The sequence below is a fragment of the Alligator sinensis genome, unplaced genomic scaffold (assembly GCF_000455745.1).
Source record: "Alligator sinensis unplaced genomic scaffold, ASM45574v1 scaffold138_1, whole genome shotgun sequence".
NCBI classification, from domain to species: Eukaryota; Metazoa; Chordata; order Crocodylia; family Alligatoridae; genus Alligator; species Alligator sinensis.
This window is the reverse complement of record NW_005841862.1, coordinates 2,366,291-2,377,891: the sequence shown is the minus strand read 5'-3', so window position 1 is coordinate 2,377,891 and position 11,601 is coordinate 2,366,291. Positions and strand designations below refer to the sequence as shown.

At 44.8% G+C, this 11,601-nt stretch overlaps 1 protein-coding gene across 2 annotated transcripts in view; it reads left to right on the top strand.

Annotated features, from left to right (window-relative positions):
- Nucleotides 1–10,195, top strand: part of GALNT14 (polypeptide N-acetylgalactosaminyltransferase 14) — a 137,361-nt gene extending 127,166 nt beyond the window's left edge. For both annotated transcript variants that reach the window (XM_006016548.2, XM_025216049.1), the window contains 2 exons: nt 8,673–8,792; nt 9,433–10,195. In XM_006016548.2, coding sequence (XP_006016610.1) covers nt 8,673–8,792; nt 9,433–9,591 — 279 coding nt within the window. In that variant the 3' untranslated portion in view covers nt 9,592–10,195. The remainder of the gene's footprint in view (nt 1–8,672; nt 8,793–9,432) is intronic.
- Nucleotides 10,196–11,601: the final 1,406 nt, after the last annotated feature.

Here is an 11,601-nt window from a genome sequence, read left to right as displayed (position 1 = left end):
GAAAGAGTCGCTCCATGCCTAACCCCAAACGCAGTCCCTCCCTCACTGAAAGGGCTTGCGGGCTTTGAGGTTGCCAGCCCCTTAATAATGTGTAGCTCCCTGGACCAGTCTGCTAGTGCCAGCCCTTGCGTCAGCTGTGGAGACAGGGCTGTGTGGACAGTGCTTCCCAAGAGGCTGTGTGTTCTGTATCTGCAGTAAATATGGCCAGAAGCTAAGTTTTTTTCCCCCCGTCTTGTTATGTCTCATTTATTAAAAGAATTGATTGATTTAGCTTTTCACAAGAGAAATGCATTTGAGTGTAAATAATTGATCGTAATTTTGCCCGGGTGCTTCTAATGAAGACGTCACTAGTTGGCTTGTGTATTGGTTTTCTCTGATACTGGAGCTTCAGTTGATACTAGGCTGTGCAGTAACCTCTTTGGAATAGATTTGTGACTCTAGGTTTCATTTAATAAACCCATTAATCATTAGCAGTTCTGGGAAGCCTGACATGCTTTAGAACAAAAATCAGAAGCCTCTTTGGTGTGGATGCACTTCAGCACATTAGCAGCAGCCACAAATGACTTTGTACAGGGAGACAGAAGTGGCCACTCTCCTACAGATAAAGGGAATAAGTGGAAAGGCTGTAACCTCTGTTGCCTTTCCCCATATCTTGCCATCTGTACCTCCAGATGTCTGAAGGGATAAATTGCTGCTGCCACATTGTACTGCTGTATCATTGTTCTAACACAAGAGAACTATAGCAGGACACTGTGATGTGGTAGCTTTGCCCCTTAGTTCACAGTCTACTGGAATCCCCCCAGGGGTGGAATAGAACTACAGTAACTTAGGATCCTTGCAGGGTCTGTTGAAAATCACCCTTTTCCTCTATCACCTTTACCTCCTCAGTCCTCACTTTGCTTCCTGGACATATTCTTCCTACATGTCGTTCCTCCTTCTTCCTCTGTCAGTCATCTCCAATGGACTGCATTTTAATTGAATCCAGCCTCTCTTGACTGGACCCACAATTTTCCAGAGACTCGTTGCTATGATGAACCTTCCCCAGCTACTGGACCCCAATCCCAAGGACCTTCCCTTAATCCTGCTATAACGCAGTGGCACCCAACTCTGAGATGTGCCTCTTCCTAAGGAGATAGGAGGCGCAAGGGCACCTTGAATACCATAGTCTGTGTTAGAGTATTGTTGGAGGGTGCTCAAACTTTTTATTGCAGTTTTGAAAAGCAGAGGATCCTCCCTGTCCCACCATTTTTTCTCCTGCTTCTAGCAATTCTCTAGATGTGGCCCTAACTTGGATGCGTCACAGGGGTAGTGCAGGGCACTGTATCATGCCCCTTACTACAGGTTAGTTCACTTGGGACCTTATAGACCAGCTTCTGTTTCTGGTGAACCAGTCTCAGAAATGATGATTCAATAAAGCCTAGCATCAGGGCCTGGAGATAAGAAGTGTTACTAAAGTAGTGGCTACCTGCAGAAAATACATGCTGTGGTTCTGTGTTTTATATGGCAGAATTGGTGACCTAATAGCAAGTCTGGAAAGGAAACAGAAATATCACTGTCCCTTGACCCCATTTCACTGTATCAGCCATACTGACATAACAGCCACAGTAGAAGCACTCACGTTGTGGCCCTGTCAGATTCTAGTGAATCTGCAAATTCTGCTAAGTACCTGTCATCAACAATCTCAGACAGAACACAAAAAGAAGAACTTCATCAGCAGGTATAGCAATACTTTCCAATAGCCCCAATGAGGCTCTTGGCATTCCCGGGCCACTGAAAAAGACATGGCCTTATGTATGCTTGGTCAAGGGTCATATGCAAAGGATTAAGCATATTATTGCCCACCCAGCTGGTCATGTAGGGTTTCCAGAGTGCAGAAAGAGAGACAGAAAGAAGGAAAACGCAGGAGTTGCTTGCTGCGTGGTGGGCAGTATGACCTAACAGAGCGGACAACTTCTCTCTGACATTGAAGACATGCATGACAATGGTTAGGACTCTTCACCTCTCTGTGCTTTGCTTTTGCCATCTCTAAGATAGAGATAATAATACCTCTCACAGGTGCTTGAAGAGGACTAATCAAGTAATAATGGTGAAGCACTTTGACATCCATCGGTGGAAGATGCTGTTGAGCAGTATTACTGAGGAGGATGGTGATGATCTGAGGTCACCCCAGGCTTCTTCAAGAGAATTTTGCTCTAAGCATTCTTTACCTCATTACTTCTCCAGCTTTAAGGCTCAGCTTCCCCCTCATACCTCAATGGCAGAACCTCCACAGGATACCCACGTTAGAAGGGACTACCATCTGGCTGCTCTCTGATTGGCTGAAAGGGTTTCTTTTTATATGCCAGCCAGTCTCAACTAAGCCGAAGGTGATATTTTAGCATAATTTCTTTAATTCATAAGGATGCTGACTAGCAGTGACAGATGCCTCTTTGAATGATGTTGAAGCTTTGAAAAATAGTCTCAGGCCTCAGATGGAGTTAGCATAGCTGGGATCTCTGAGGAGAGCATTTAGCACCTGGGGCAGGTTGCTGCTCTTGTGAATCTCTCTGCTTCATCCGGTCCCACCTCTCAGACCCAAATCCTCACCCCCAATACCAACACACACAATACACCCACGTAAGAAGAGGCTGGTTTGTCTTTGAGAAGCCAGAACATTAGATCTGCGTTGTTTAGGACCATATCATGCCTTGCCGGCTTTCAGCATGGCTGGTGGCATTTTCTGTCCAGCCTGCTCCCTTTAAGCTGTGTATGTTCTTTGGGGGCTTCCCTGGCTCAGAGATTCTCTTCATCTCCTACCCTGGGTCATGTGAGATCTGAAGTTTATATTCCACACTACTCCTGCAGCCGTGGCATAATCCAGAGTGGACCATAGGGGTGGATGATGTGGGTGACCACCTAGGGCACTGTGGTCAGGGTGCCACTCCCTCCCCCCACATCTGTCTCAGACCCATTAACTCCCATCCCCTTTGATCTAACTTGCCATGCATTTGCATTTTCACAGACCTGCATTTTGCATATTGGCTTAAGTTTCTATTCCACCCAAGAGAGTACGCAAATACCAGCAGACTCTCCCTATGCCTGAAGAAGGGTGTTTGTGCCTGGAAGCTTGTAAAGAACAATTTTTCCAACTATTTAATAAATAGTTGGAAAATAGTTGGTCTAATAAAAAGAGATCACATTTACCCAACACACACATGTGAGCAACTCATGCTCACAGTAGTGCCCTACCCTGCCTGCCGATCCCTGCCCCAGGCAGGTGTGATGCCCAGCCCACCCCCAGCCTCCAGCCACTGCTCAGGATGTTCCAGGCCAGGTAATATGGGTGGCGGCAGCAGCGATGCCTGCCTGGCGCACCATGCCGCTCCTCCTCCCTGCTGGACTGTGCCTCATGCCCTTGCCTGCTTGCCTCTGCTGGCAGCAACACCACTGACCTGGGGGGAGGGGAAGGCACCAAAATACAAGTTTGCCCAGGGTGCCATTTTCCCTAAGGCCAGCTCTGGTGTGATCCATTAAGACCATGTGATGAGTATCTCAGGATCTGCAGCTTGTTGTGGAGAACAAGAAGCTCTGCTTATCTGGACTGGCCCAAATGGAGTTAGATAGGATAAAATAAAAATCCTAGTGGTATTTGCCTAAATCTTAAACTAAAGCTTTTGCAGTTTCAAAATGTTGAGGTAACTTTAGATTTCTTCTCCTTTTGCACCTTTTTCTCAGGGTTCCAAAGAGGGGTGAAAAGGAAGCATTGTTGGGAGAGCTGACAATGGAGACATTTTCAACATATTTTTTTCTGTTGCAAAAAGTAATTTAACTGAGATGGCAACGTCAATGAAAGATCATCTCAGGAAGGTTTGTCAGGGTCAGGAAGAGGGGAGAGAAGAAAGCAATAGCTCAGTGACTCTGATTCAGACAGAGTAGAGGCTTGAACCTGATCGTCCCACATCTTTGGAAAGCTGCTAACCCACAGCTAGAGACCTGCATCCTCAAGCTGTCTTTGTGGAGAAGTGCTATTACACATGAGCAATCAAACAGTGCTTCTCTATGGGTGTGTGACTGACTCTATAGCTCAGGGGTCAGGGTACCCAACTGGGATGTGGAAATCCCCAATCCCTGCCCTGAGGCATCTTGGAAAACAAGAACTCTCTGATGAAAAATTCAAGGTTTCCAAATGTAGTTTTCTTCTGCAGTGGGGTGAAAAAAAGGTCTTGCAAAATTCTGAATGAATGAGAGAGCACCTCATCTTAGAAGACCCAGTAGCTCAGTTGTTAGAGCACTCACCTACAGCATAGGAAATTCAGCTCTGAGACCTTGTTCTGATTGAGAGAGGCCAGTGACTTATTTGTTGAAACAATTTCCTGTCAGAAAAAGCCATTTCGATTTCCCACAAAATTCCAATTATATGATCAGTTCTAGCTATGATAACTTTTGAACTGCAGCTTACTGATTACCTTGCCCTCCTCCTTCACCTACACAGTTTCAAGCTGGTCACTTCCACATGCTGGGGCTTGATATATCATCTTACATATATAAGGTCATTTCACCACCTTTCACTGAGTTGTAGATGAGGATATATCAACCTAATACTAACAGCCACCACTGGGCTTGCTATTATCCTACCCTTCCCATTTTGCTATAAGTAGGAAGGTTTCACAAGAAGGAAGGCAAGTATATAAAAGTGTCCTGCTATGGAAAAAGGTGAAAATATCTGGAATGGTACATTATTCCATGAGCTGCCCTACTGAAGCCAAGATAGCTACTTTTATAGCAAGATTATAGTCTACAAGTATCTAGATGGAGCCCATAGCAATGAGCCTAAGTTGCAAAATTAACTTTGCCAAATTTGAGTCACAGTTTTGGCACATGGCCACTGTTAGCTGAAAGAAGAAAAATTGGTTAAAAATGTAAAGTAGCTTTTTCAAAGCAGGCTGTGGGTGGTACAGGCGCCAAGAACAGGTGTTAGAGTTGGCCCCATAGGGCTCAATTCTTGACAGATGCAGGACTAATTTGGCAAATGATTTCCCAGGCTGGCAACTTGCACAGCAACTGACAGCACATGTGACTGGGACATTTGGAAATCAGTAGCTGGAGGATCAGGTGAATGCTGCACTGCATCATCTGACAAAGAAGAAATCATTGCCAAAAGGCCCTCTGGGGACAAAGTATGCCCCCAAAAATGAGTGTTTATTGCTTGTGTTGAAAGCGTGGACAGTTCTTTATGACAACACTTTGGGCAGGCTGTTTGATTCCTGGGAGAAGGTGCAAGTCCTCGGGTGCCCAGGGTATAACATCTTGGAGCTTTTGGACCAGGGACATTTTCCTTTTCAGGTCTCAAAAAATCTAGATCAAATGTAATTCATATTCTTAGGAATAAAACATCCTTTGCTGCCTAATTTGAAATCAAAGGGAATAGGACTGCTGGCCATCTAGTATTGTGCTAACAAAGTGATGCAGCTGTTTGCAGTTCTTTCTATAGCTGTTTGCAATTCTTTGTCTTTCCAGAACCAGCCACTCCTCCAAGTGTGAGCCCATTCTGCATTGACCCATGCACTTGTGTACTGTTGTCTCTCTATATACTATGTAGCCTGTAGACAGACACAGCTCCTTCTTCCGCCTTTCATACAGCTGCCTCCAAATTCTTTTTCACAAGCCCAGCCCTTGCTTGACACTGCTGACTCTGTCACACTGTTATCACTCCCCCACCCGCTGGCTCCCCACTACTGCTGTTTCTCCAGTCCTCACACATCCTTCAGCTCCCTGCGACTCCTCTCCCTGGCTGGTGATGACTCTACTCTGCTGTTTAGCAACCAGCCCCTATTACCACTATGTACCTTCTAACGCCCCCATCAGCAAGCTGCTTCCCAGATGCTGCTGATTTCCACTCTCCCATCTTTCTTCTCTCCATTTTTTTTTTAAATCAGAAGTTTAAGGCTAGGACAAAGTTGCAACCAGAGAACACCCCATCCAGTTCCTCTGTCAAATTATGTTTCAGAATGGCGCATGACTTTGCACCAGGGCTAAGCAGGCCCTACTTAGTCCACTTGTGTGGAACTGAGGCATTCCCAAGTAGACAATTTTAAGATCTGAAGCTAAAGTCAGATTCACCCGTTGGGCTCTCATGATTAAGACACAGTGGTTTCTATTGCGAACAGCATACAAGGGAGTGATGTGACTAACATCATGTCTGACTGCTCTCAGCTCCCCAGCCTGAATGACATATTCCCCATCTACAGCTGGGTTGACTGAGGGCAGCCTTCAACATGAGTCTAGAGCAGGCTTGGATTTGTGTCCCTGGATATACGCAAGGCACCTTCACAACTTTGCCAGCACACTGGCAATTTCAGGATGTATTCATGTGGAACATGTAACAAGAGACAAATGTCCCTGCATTTCTGGAATGTCTGTCTGAGTTACAAACTGATTTAGCCTAGCCACGTTACACTAACCTGCAAAGACTGAATCAATTCAGGCTTAGGCTTTTTGAATGTCTGTCCCTAGCCTAAATGAGCCCAGAGGTGATCAGCCATGTTAGTCTGAAGTCAGGCAGAAGGTAGGGCAAGGTGGCACCTTTAGAGATTAACTGGTGCAGAGAAGCATGAGCTTTCATAGGCAACAACCTACTTCATCAGATGCAAATTCTTTCCTCTCCCATTATAAGGGAAGAAGATCAGAGCAAGGGGACCCTAGTAAGAGTGGTAAAAAGAGCGCCCATTAGATCAATAGAGATAATCAAGGCAGTTAAGATAAAGAGGCATTGGTGTTAACAACTAGTCCATATTGTAATAGGATAAAAATACACTATCCCTGCTGGACTATATAGGATGGTTAGGATAGGGATGATCCTGCCTCAGGGGGTTGGACCAAGATGACCTGTGGAGTCCTCTTCCAGCCCTACTTCTCTAAGGGTGCCTAGATACATGCAGTGAGGTTGCTCTGACATGCTATAATTACAGTGCATAGGAGCAACTTGATTAATTGTCTGCTGGAGTGTGGTAATTACCATGCTCCAGCATTATGTGTATCAGCATCCCAGCACTGAAAAATGGCATCTAGGGCACTTTAACTAAAGTTCATTCAACAAGCTTTAGTTAAAGCCCTCCTGCCACCATTTTTTCAGCACGGGGATGCTGATGCACCTGATGGTCTGGATGCTTTAGTTAGAGCAGCTCTCAGAGCTGTTCTAATTAAAGTGTCCTCCACTCCTGGAGCATGTGTATAAACACCCTGTGATTCTATAACCTTGGTTAATACAATCCAGTCTGTAGATGATTTCTGGTTCCACAGTTTTGCATTCATGTTGGGTCCTGAAGTTTTGTTTTTTAAGGATGGCTATTCTGAGGCCAGTGATGCAATGTCCAAGGAGGTTAAAGTGTTCTGTCACAGACTTGTGTGTGTTTCTGAAATTAGTATCAAATCAGTGTCCATTTATTCATTTATGCAGGGATTGTCCTGTGTGGTCCATGTAGACATCAGAGGTGCATTGGAAGCAGGTGATAGTGTGTATAATATTGATGGAGGGGTATGTGAACAAACCCTGCATATTCGGGGGTTGCTCGGTCCAGTGATGATGCAGTCTGTGTTGATGAAGGGACACAACTGGCATGTAGGTCTGAAGCAAGGCCTGGTGGCTTGGTCAGAACTAGAATTAGATACTCTGTTACTGGAAGTCCATGAGAGTTACTCCTGTGTGGGGTGGGCAGCAGAATTAGGGTGCAGACAATTAAATATCATGCCCTTTTATTTGTATTCCAGTAGAGTCCAGCAGAACTAGTCATAGACCCATTATACTAGACTCTGTACAAACACAGAACAAGGAGACAGTACAGAAAGTTTTTAAATGTAACTATAAGGTGCAAGACAATAGGTCAGCACAAGAAGTTGCGGGGGGAGTTGATGGGACAAGAGGGTACAATGAGGCAATATTGATCAGACAGTTGGAAAAGTAGCTGTCACAGCACAGTGACAGAGTTACCATGTTTAACATACTATGCAGCAGCATCAAGCATCTAGGGCAGAATCAGAACTCTGATTGGCACAAAGTCTGCCATTCATCACGTCATCCCTCACCAGTACCATTTTTGTCTCCCCTTCCCTGATGGGGTGAATGGAGCATCTTTATCATTATCACCTCTCCCCCTCAACCACTCCCCTTGTAGGATCTTTCATAGTACTTTTCCCAGCAGCTTGTATAGGGACAGAGATTCTCTTTTTGGTTTAGGCATGTGTGTCTCCATTCTATCATACATTCCTTGGCACTGATGTACCCCGAGATCCCCCAAGAGCCCATGCTTGCACCCACTCACGAGATTTTTTGCTCTTAGAATCATAGAAAATTAGGTTTGAAAGGGACCTCAGGAGGTCATCTAGTCTCCCCCTCTGTTCAAAGCAGCTCAAAGCACCATCCCCAACTAGATCATCCCAGCCAAAGCTTTGTCTACCTGGGTCTTAAAAACCTTCAAAGATGGAGATTCCACAACTTCTCTGGGTAACCTGTTCCAGTGCTTTAAAGTTTTTCCTTGTATATAACCTAAACTGCACTTGCTGCAACTTGAGACCATTGCTCTTGATTTCAAAGGGAGCTAGATTTGGACCAAATTATTAATTTTTCACCTGAGAAAGACTGATTGGGATTGGCTGAAATTGATTTTTGTCCTGGTTTCTTATTTCCCTCCTTGCAGGAATGGATATACACATACAACCATCAGGTCCGTCAGCAGCAGCTGTGCTTATCTGTGCACACCCTTTTCCCAGGCTCCCAGGTGGTACTATCTCCTTGCAAGGAAGGTGATGGCAAACAGGTGAGTCTCCTTTTCTCCATGTTAGCTATGGAGGTTGACATTCCTTGTTTATCTTTAGGACAGATACAGCATCAGCAATGGCAGTGTAACCTCCCTTTTCATTGTCCTATTAAGGTGTTCTGATTCTGTCCGAGAATCACAGTCTCTAGGGTTATTGTGGTCCGTATGGTCCATTCAGCCCTGGCTGATGAACATGTTTATTAATGCCACTGTGATGTGGACACTTATCTACTAGAGACTAAATTGGAACCAACAATTTGTTTCAAACCAAAACCAACTACCAATTGTCCCTTAGATGGTAATATTTTGCAACATTTAATGAGTTGGGTGACAGTGATCTATGAGGAGAAACCCTGTATTAACATATCCTAATGTATATGTCCCTGAACAAGAGAGAAGCTGAGCACTGGTGGCTCTTAATAGGAGATGTGGGTATGCAGGATCTCTGAGGATGAAGCTAAAGAGAGCTGATTATGAGTTTCTTTAAAAGACTTCCACCACAGAATTTGCTCCAGGATGGTTTGAGTCAGCAGTGTATCTAAAGTGCTATTATGCTAATGAAGATAATGGATAATGGATATTACTACCACTATCCCAGCAGCCCTATCTTATATTCCTTTTCTCCTGTCTCCCTGCACAGCGTTGGAGTAAAGCGAGTTCTCACATTGAGCATGTGGCCACACGTTTCTGCTTGGATACTGAAATGGTGGGCGACACGAATGAGGGCACCCAAGAGCTTGTCATCAACCCCTGTGAGAGCATGGCTATGAGTCAACGCTGGGACATGGTGATGTCCTGACCTCATGAAAGGATCCAGTAGCAACACCAGCCAACATGGCTTCAGTGGAAACAGCCAAAGCACACCAGAGAAGCTCTTGGGAGGTCAGCTGCAAAACCATTGTGGCCCTTGTTCATCGCAGAGTAGGAGGAGAATAAGAAAATAAGGACACAGGACTCCAGGTTGAAGGATGAAGGCCAGCTGTGAGGCCTGCAGCAGTTAGTGGCCTGTTGAGGTCATACATTCACTGAGTAAGAACAGCAAAAGAAATAATCCCTAAATGTCTTTCAGTAATATTGAAACCAGGGGAGAAACCTCCTGGGGAGGGGCCTGCTGAAATCAAGAGTTTACAGTATTTATTGTTTTCACTGTAAAGAAGAAAAACTGGTGGAGAAGCCTTGGAGGCTGGACATGGAGAGACAAGCATCTAGTTGGTTGTGGAGGTGGCAGAGCAGGTGGGCAAGGAAAGGAGATGTGAAGGCAAACGAAAAAGGTCACTCTGAGGAAAAACTGAAAACACCAATAAATCCTTGCACTTTTTAAAACTGATGCTGTTGAGCTAGTCTTCTGAAGACGAATGGCTAGAGAGAAGCTGTATTGCACATTATACCTTGTATATGATCCATGTACATGTCCTGTACTATATGCTGTAAAGAAAGAGGCCATGGTATCATGTGGGGATTGGGCCCAGAATTAACTTGACTGGGGGACTTTGCATCACTCTGTGCTATCCACATGTGAAGGGCTATGGCATCACTCAAAGTCCAGCCAGTTGCCGGGGCCAAACATGTGAGATGGTTAACCATATATACACAGGCCTTTCAGATGCTGTAAGGAGAGTGGTAATACTGTTATTTCTCCTTTCTGAGTGGCATGGGACATGAAATCGACCTCAACATGTTTCTCACTGTTTCAAATCTGGAATAGCTCAATTTTTCACTCTGAAGTATAAAAGTAATATTTTGGTATTTCAAGGTAACTATTGCATTTGTGTTTTCCAAATTCCTTAGTAAAGAAGCTGGTACTAGGGTCAGACACAGGTGACTGAGGGAACAAAGCTACCCCCTGTTCAGTACCAGCAAAAGTAGTATCTCCCCATGGCTTTTCTCAGGCAAAACAAAGCAGAGTGCATTGCTTCTTGAAGTACCTCTTTATCCCTCGGTGTTGAATATTGAAAGAATGGTTTGAAATTCCCATTAGCTTCATCACTGAGCAGAAACTAATGACTCATGGGATACCTCAGGGCTTTTCTCCCAAGGCCTAGACAGCAAACATGTTGTAGAGCTGATGCCTTTAAGTTCCAGGGTGCAGTCATTACTTAGAGATTGCATACCAAGATATAGGATAGGTTGTAGGGGTGGGTGAAGCAGTTAGCTGGGAGAGCAAACAGTAGAAACCCCAGAATGAGAAATGTTGAAGGGGAAACCCCAAGGTCCTTTCTGACCTTGTCTCCAATCTAGGTTCTGGCAAAGCACAGCAGGATACAGGGAGTAGGACAGGACAACAGGATGAGAATCATCAATACATTTCACAATGGGTGCTGCAAAGAACTCTGAGGGGAGTTTTTAAGACCCTTAATGACTTGAAAACCAGTGGAATTTGTGCTTCCCACTCACTTTAGCTCTTTCAGAAATCTCATGCTCCGTGCCCTTGATCTGATTGCAGACCTGTGACCTCAAGATGAACAGCCCCTTTATGCCCTGAGCCATCCAGTTCTCCCTGTGTACCTCCCTGAATATAGGATTTCTCTGCACAAGCTTCTCTCATCAGCATAGGAGGGAGTTGCATGTATAAATTACCCTGGTATCAGGGGCAGTGCCAGAATAACTATTTTTATTTACAAAAGATCCTAGGGCATAAATGCTTTTCCATTTGCCCAAGAGTTTACTAATCTAATGAAGCCACCCTGGTGTGAACCTCAAGGGCTTGCTTTATGAAAGGGCTCCAGTAAGCTGTCATTTCACAGCAGTGGATTGCATAATTTCCATTTCACAACTTTCCAATGGGAAATAATACAATTACAAATGGAAT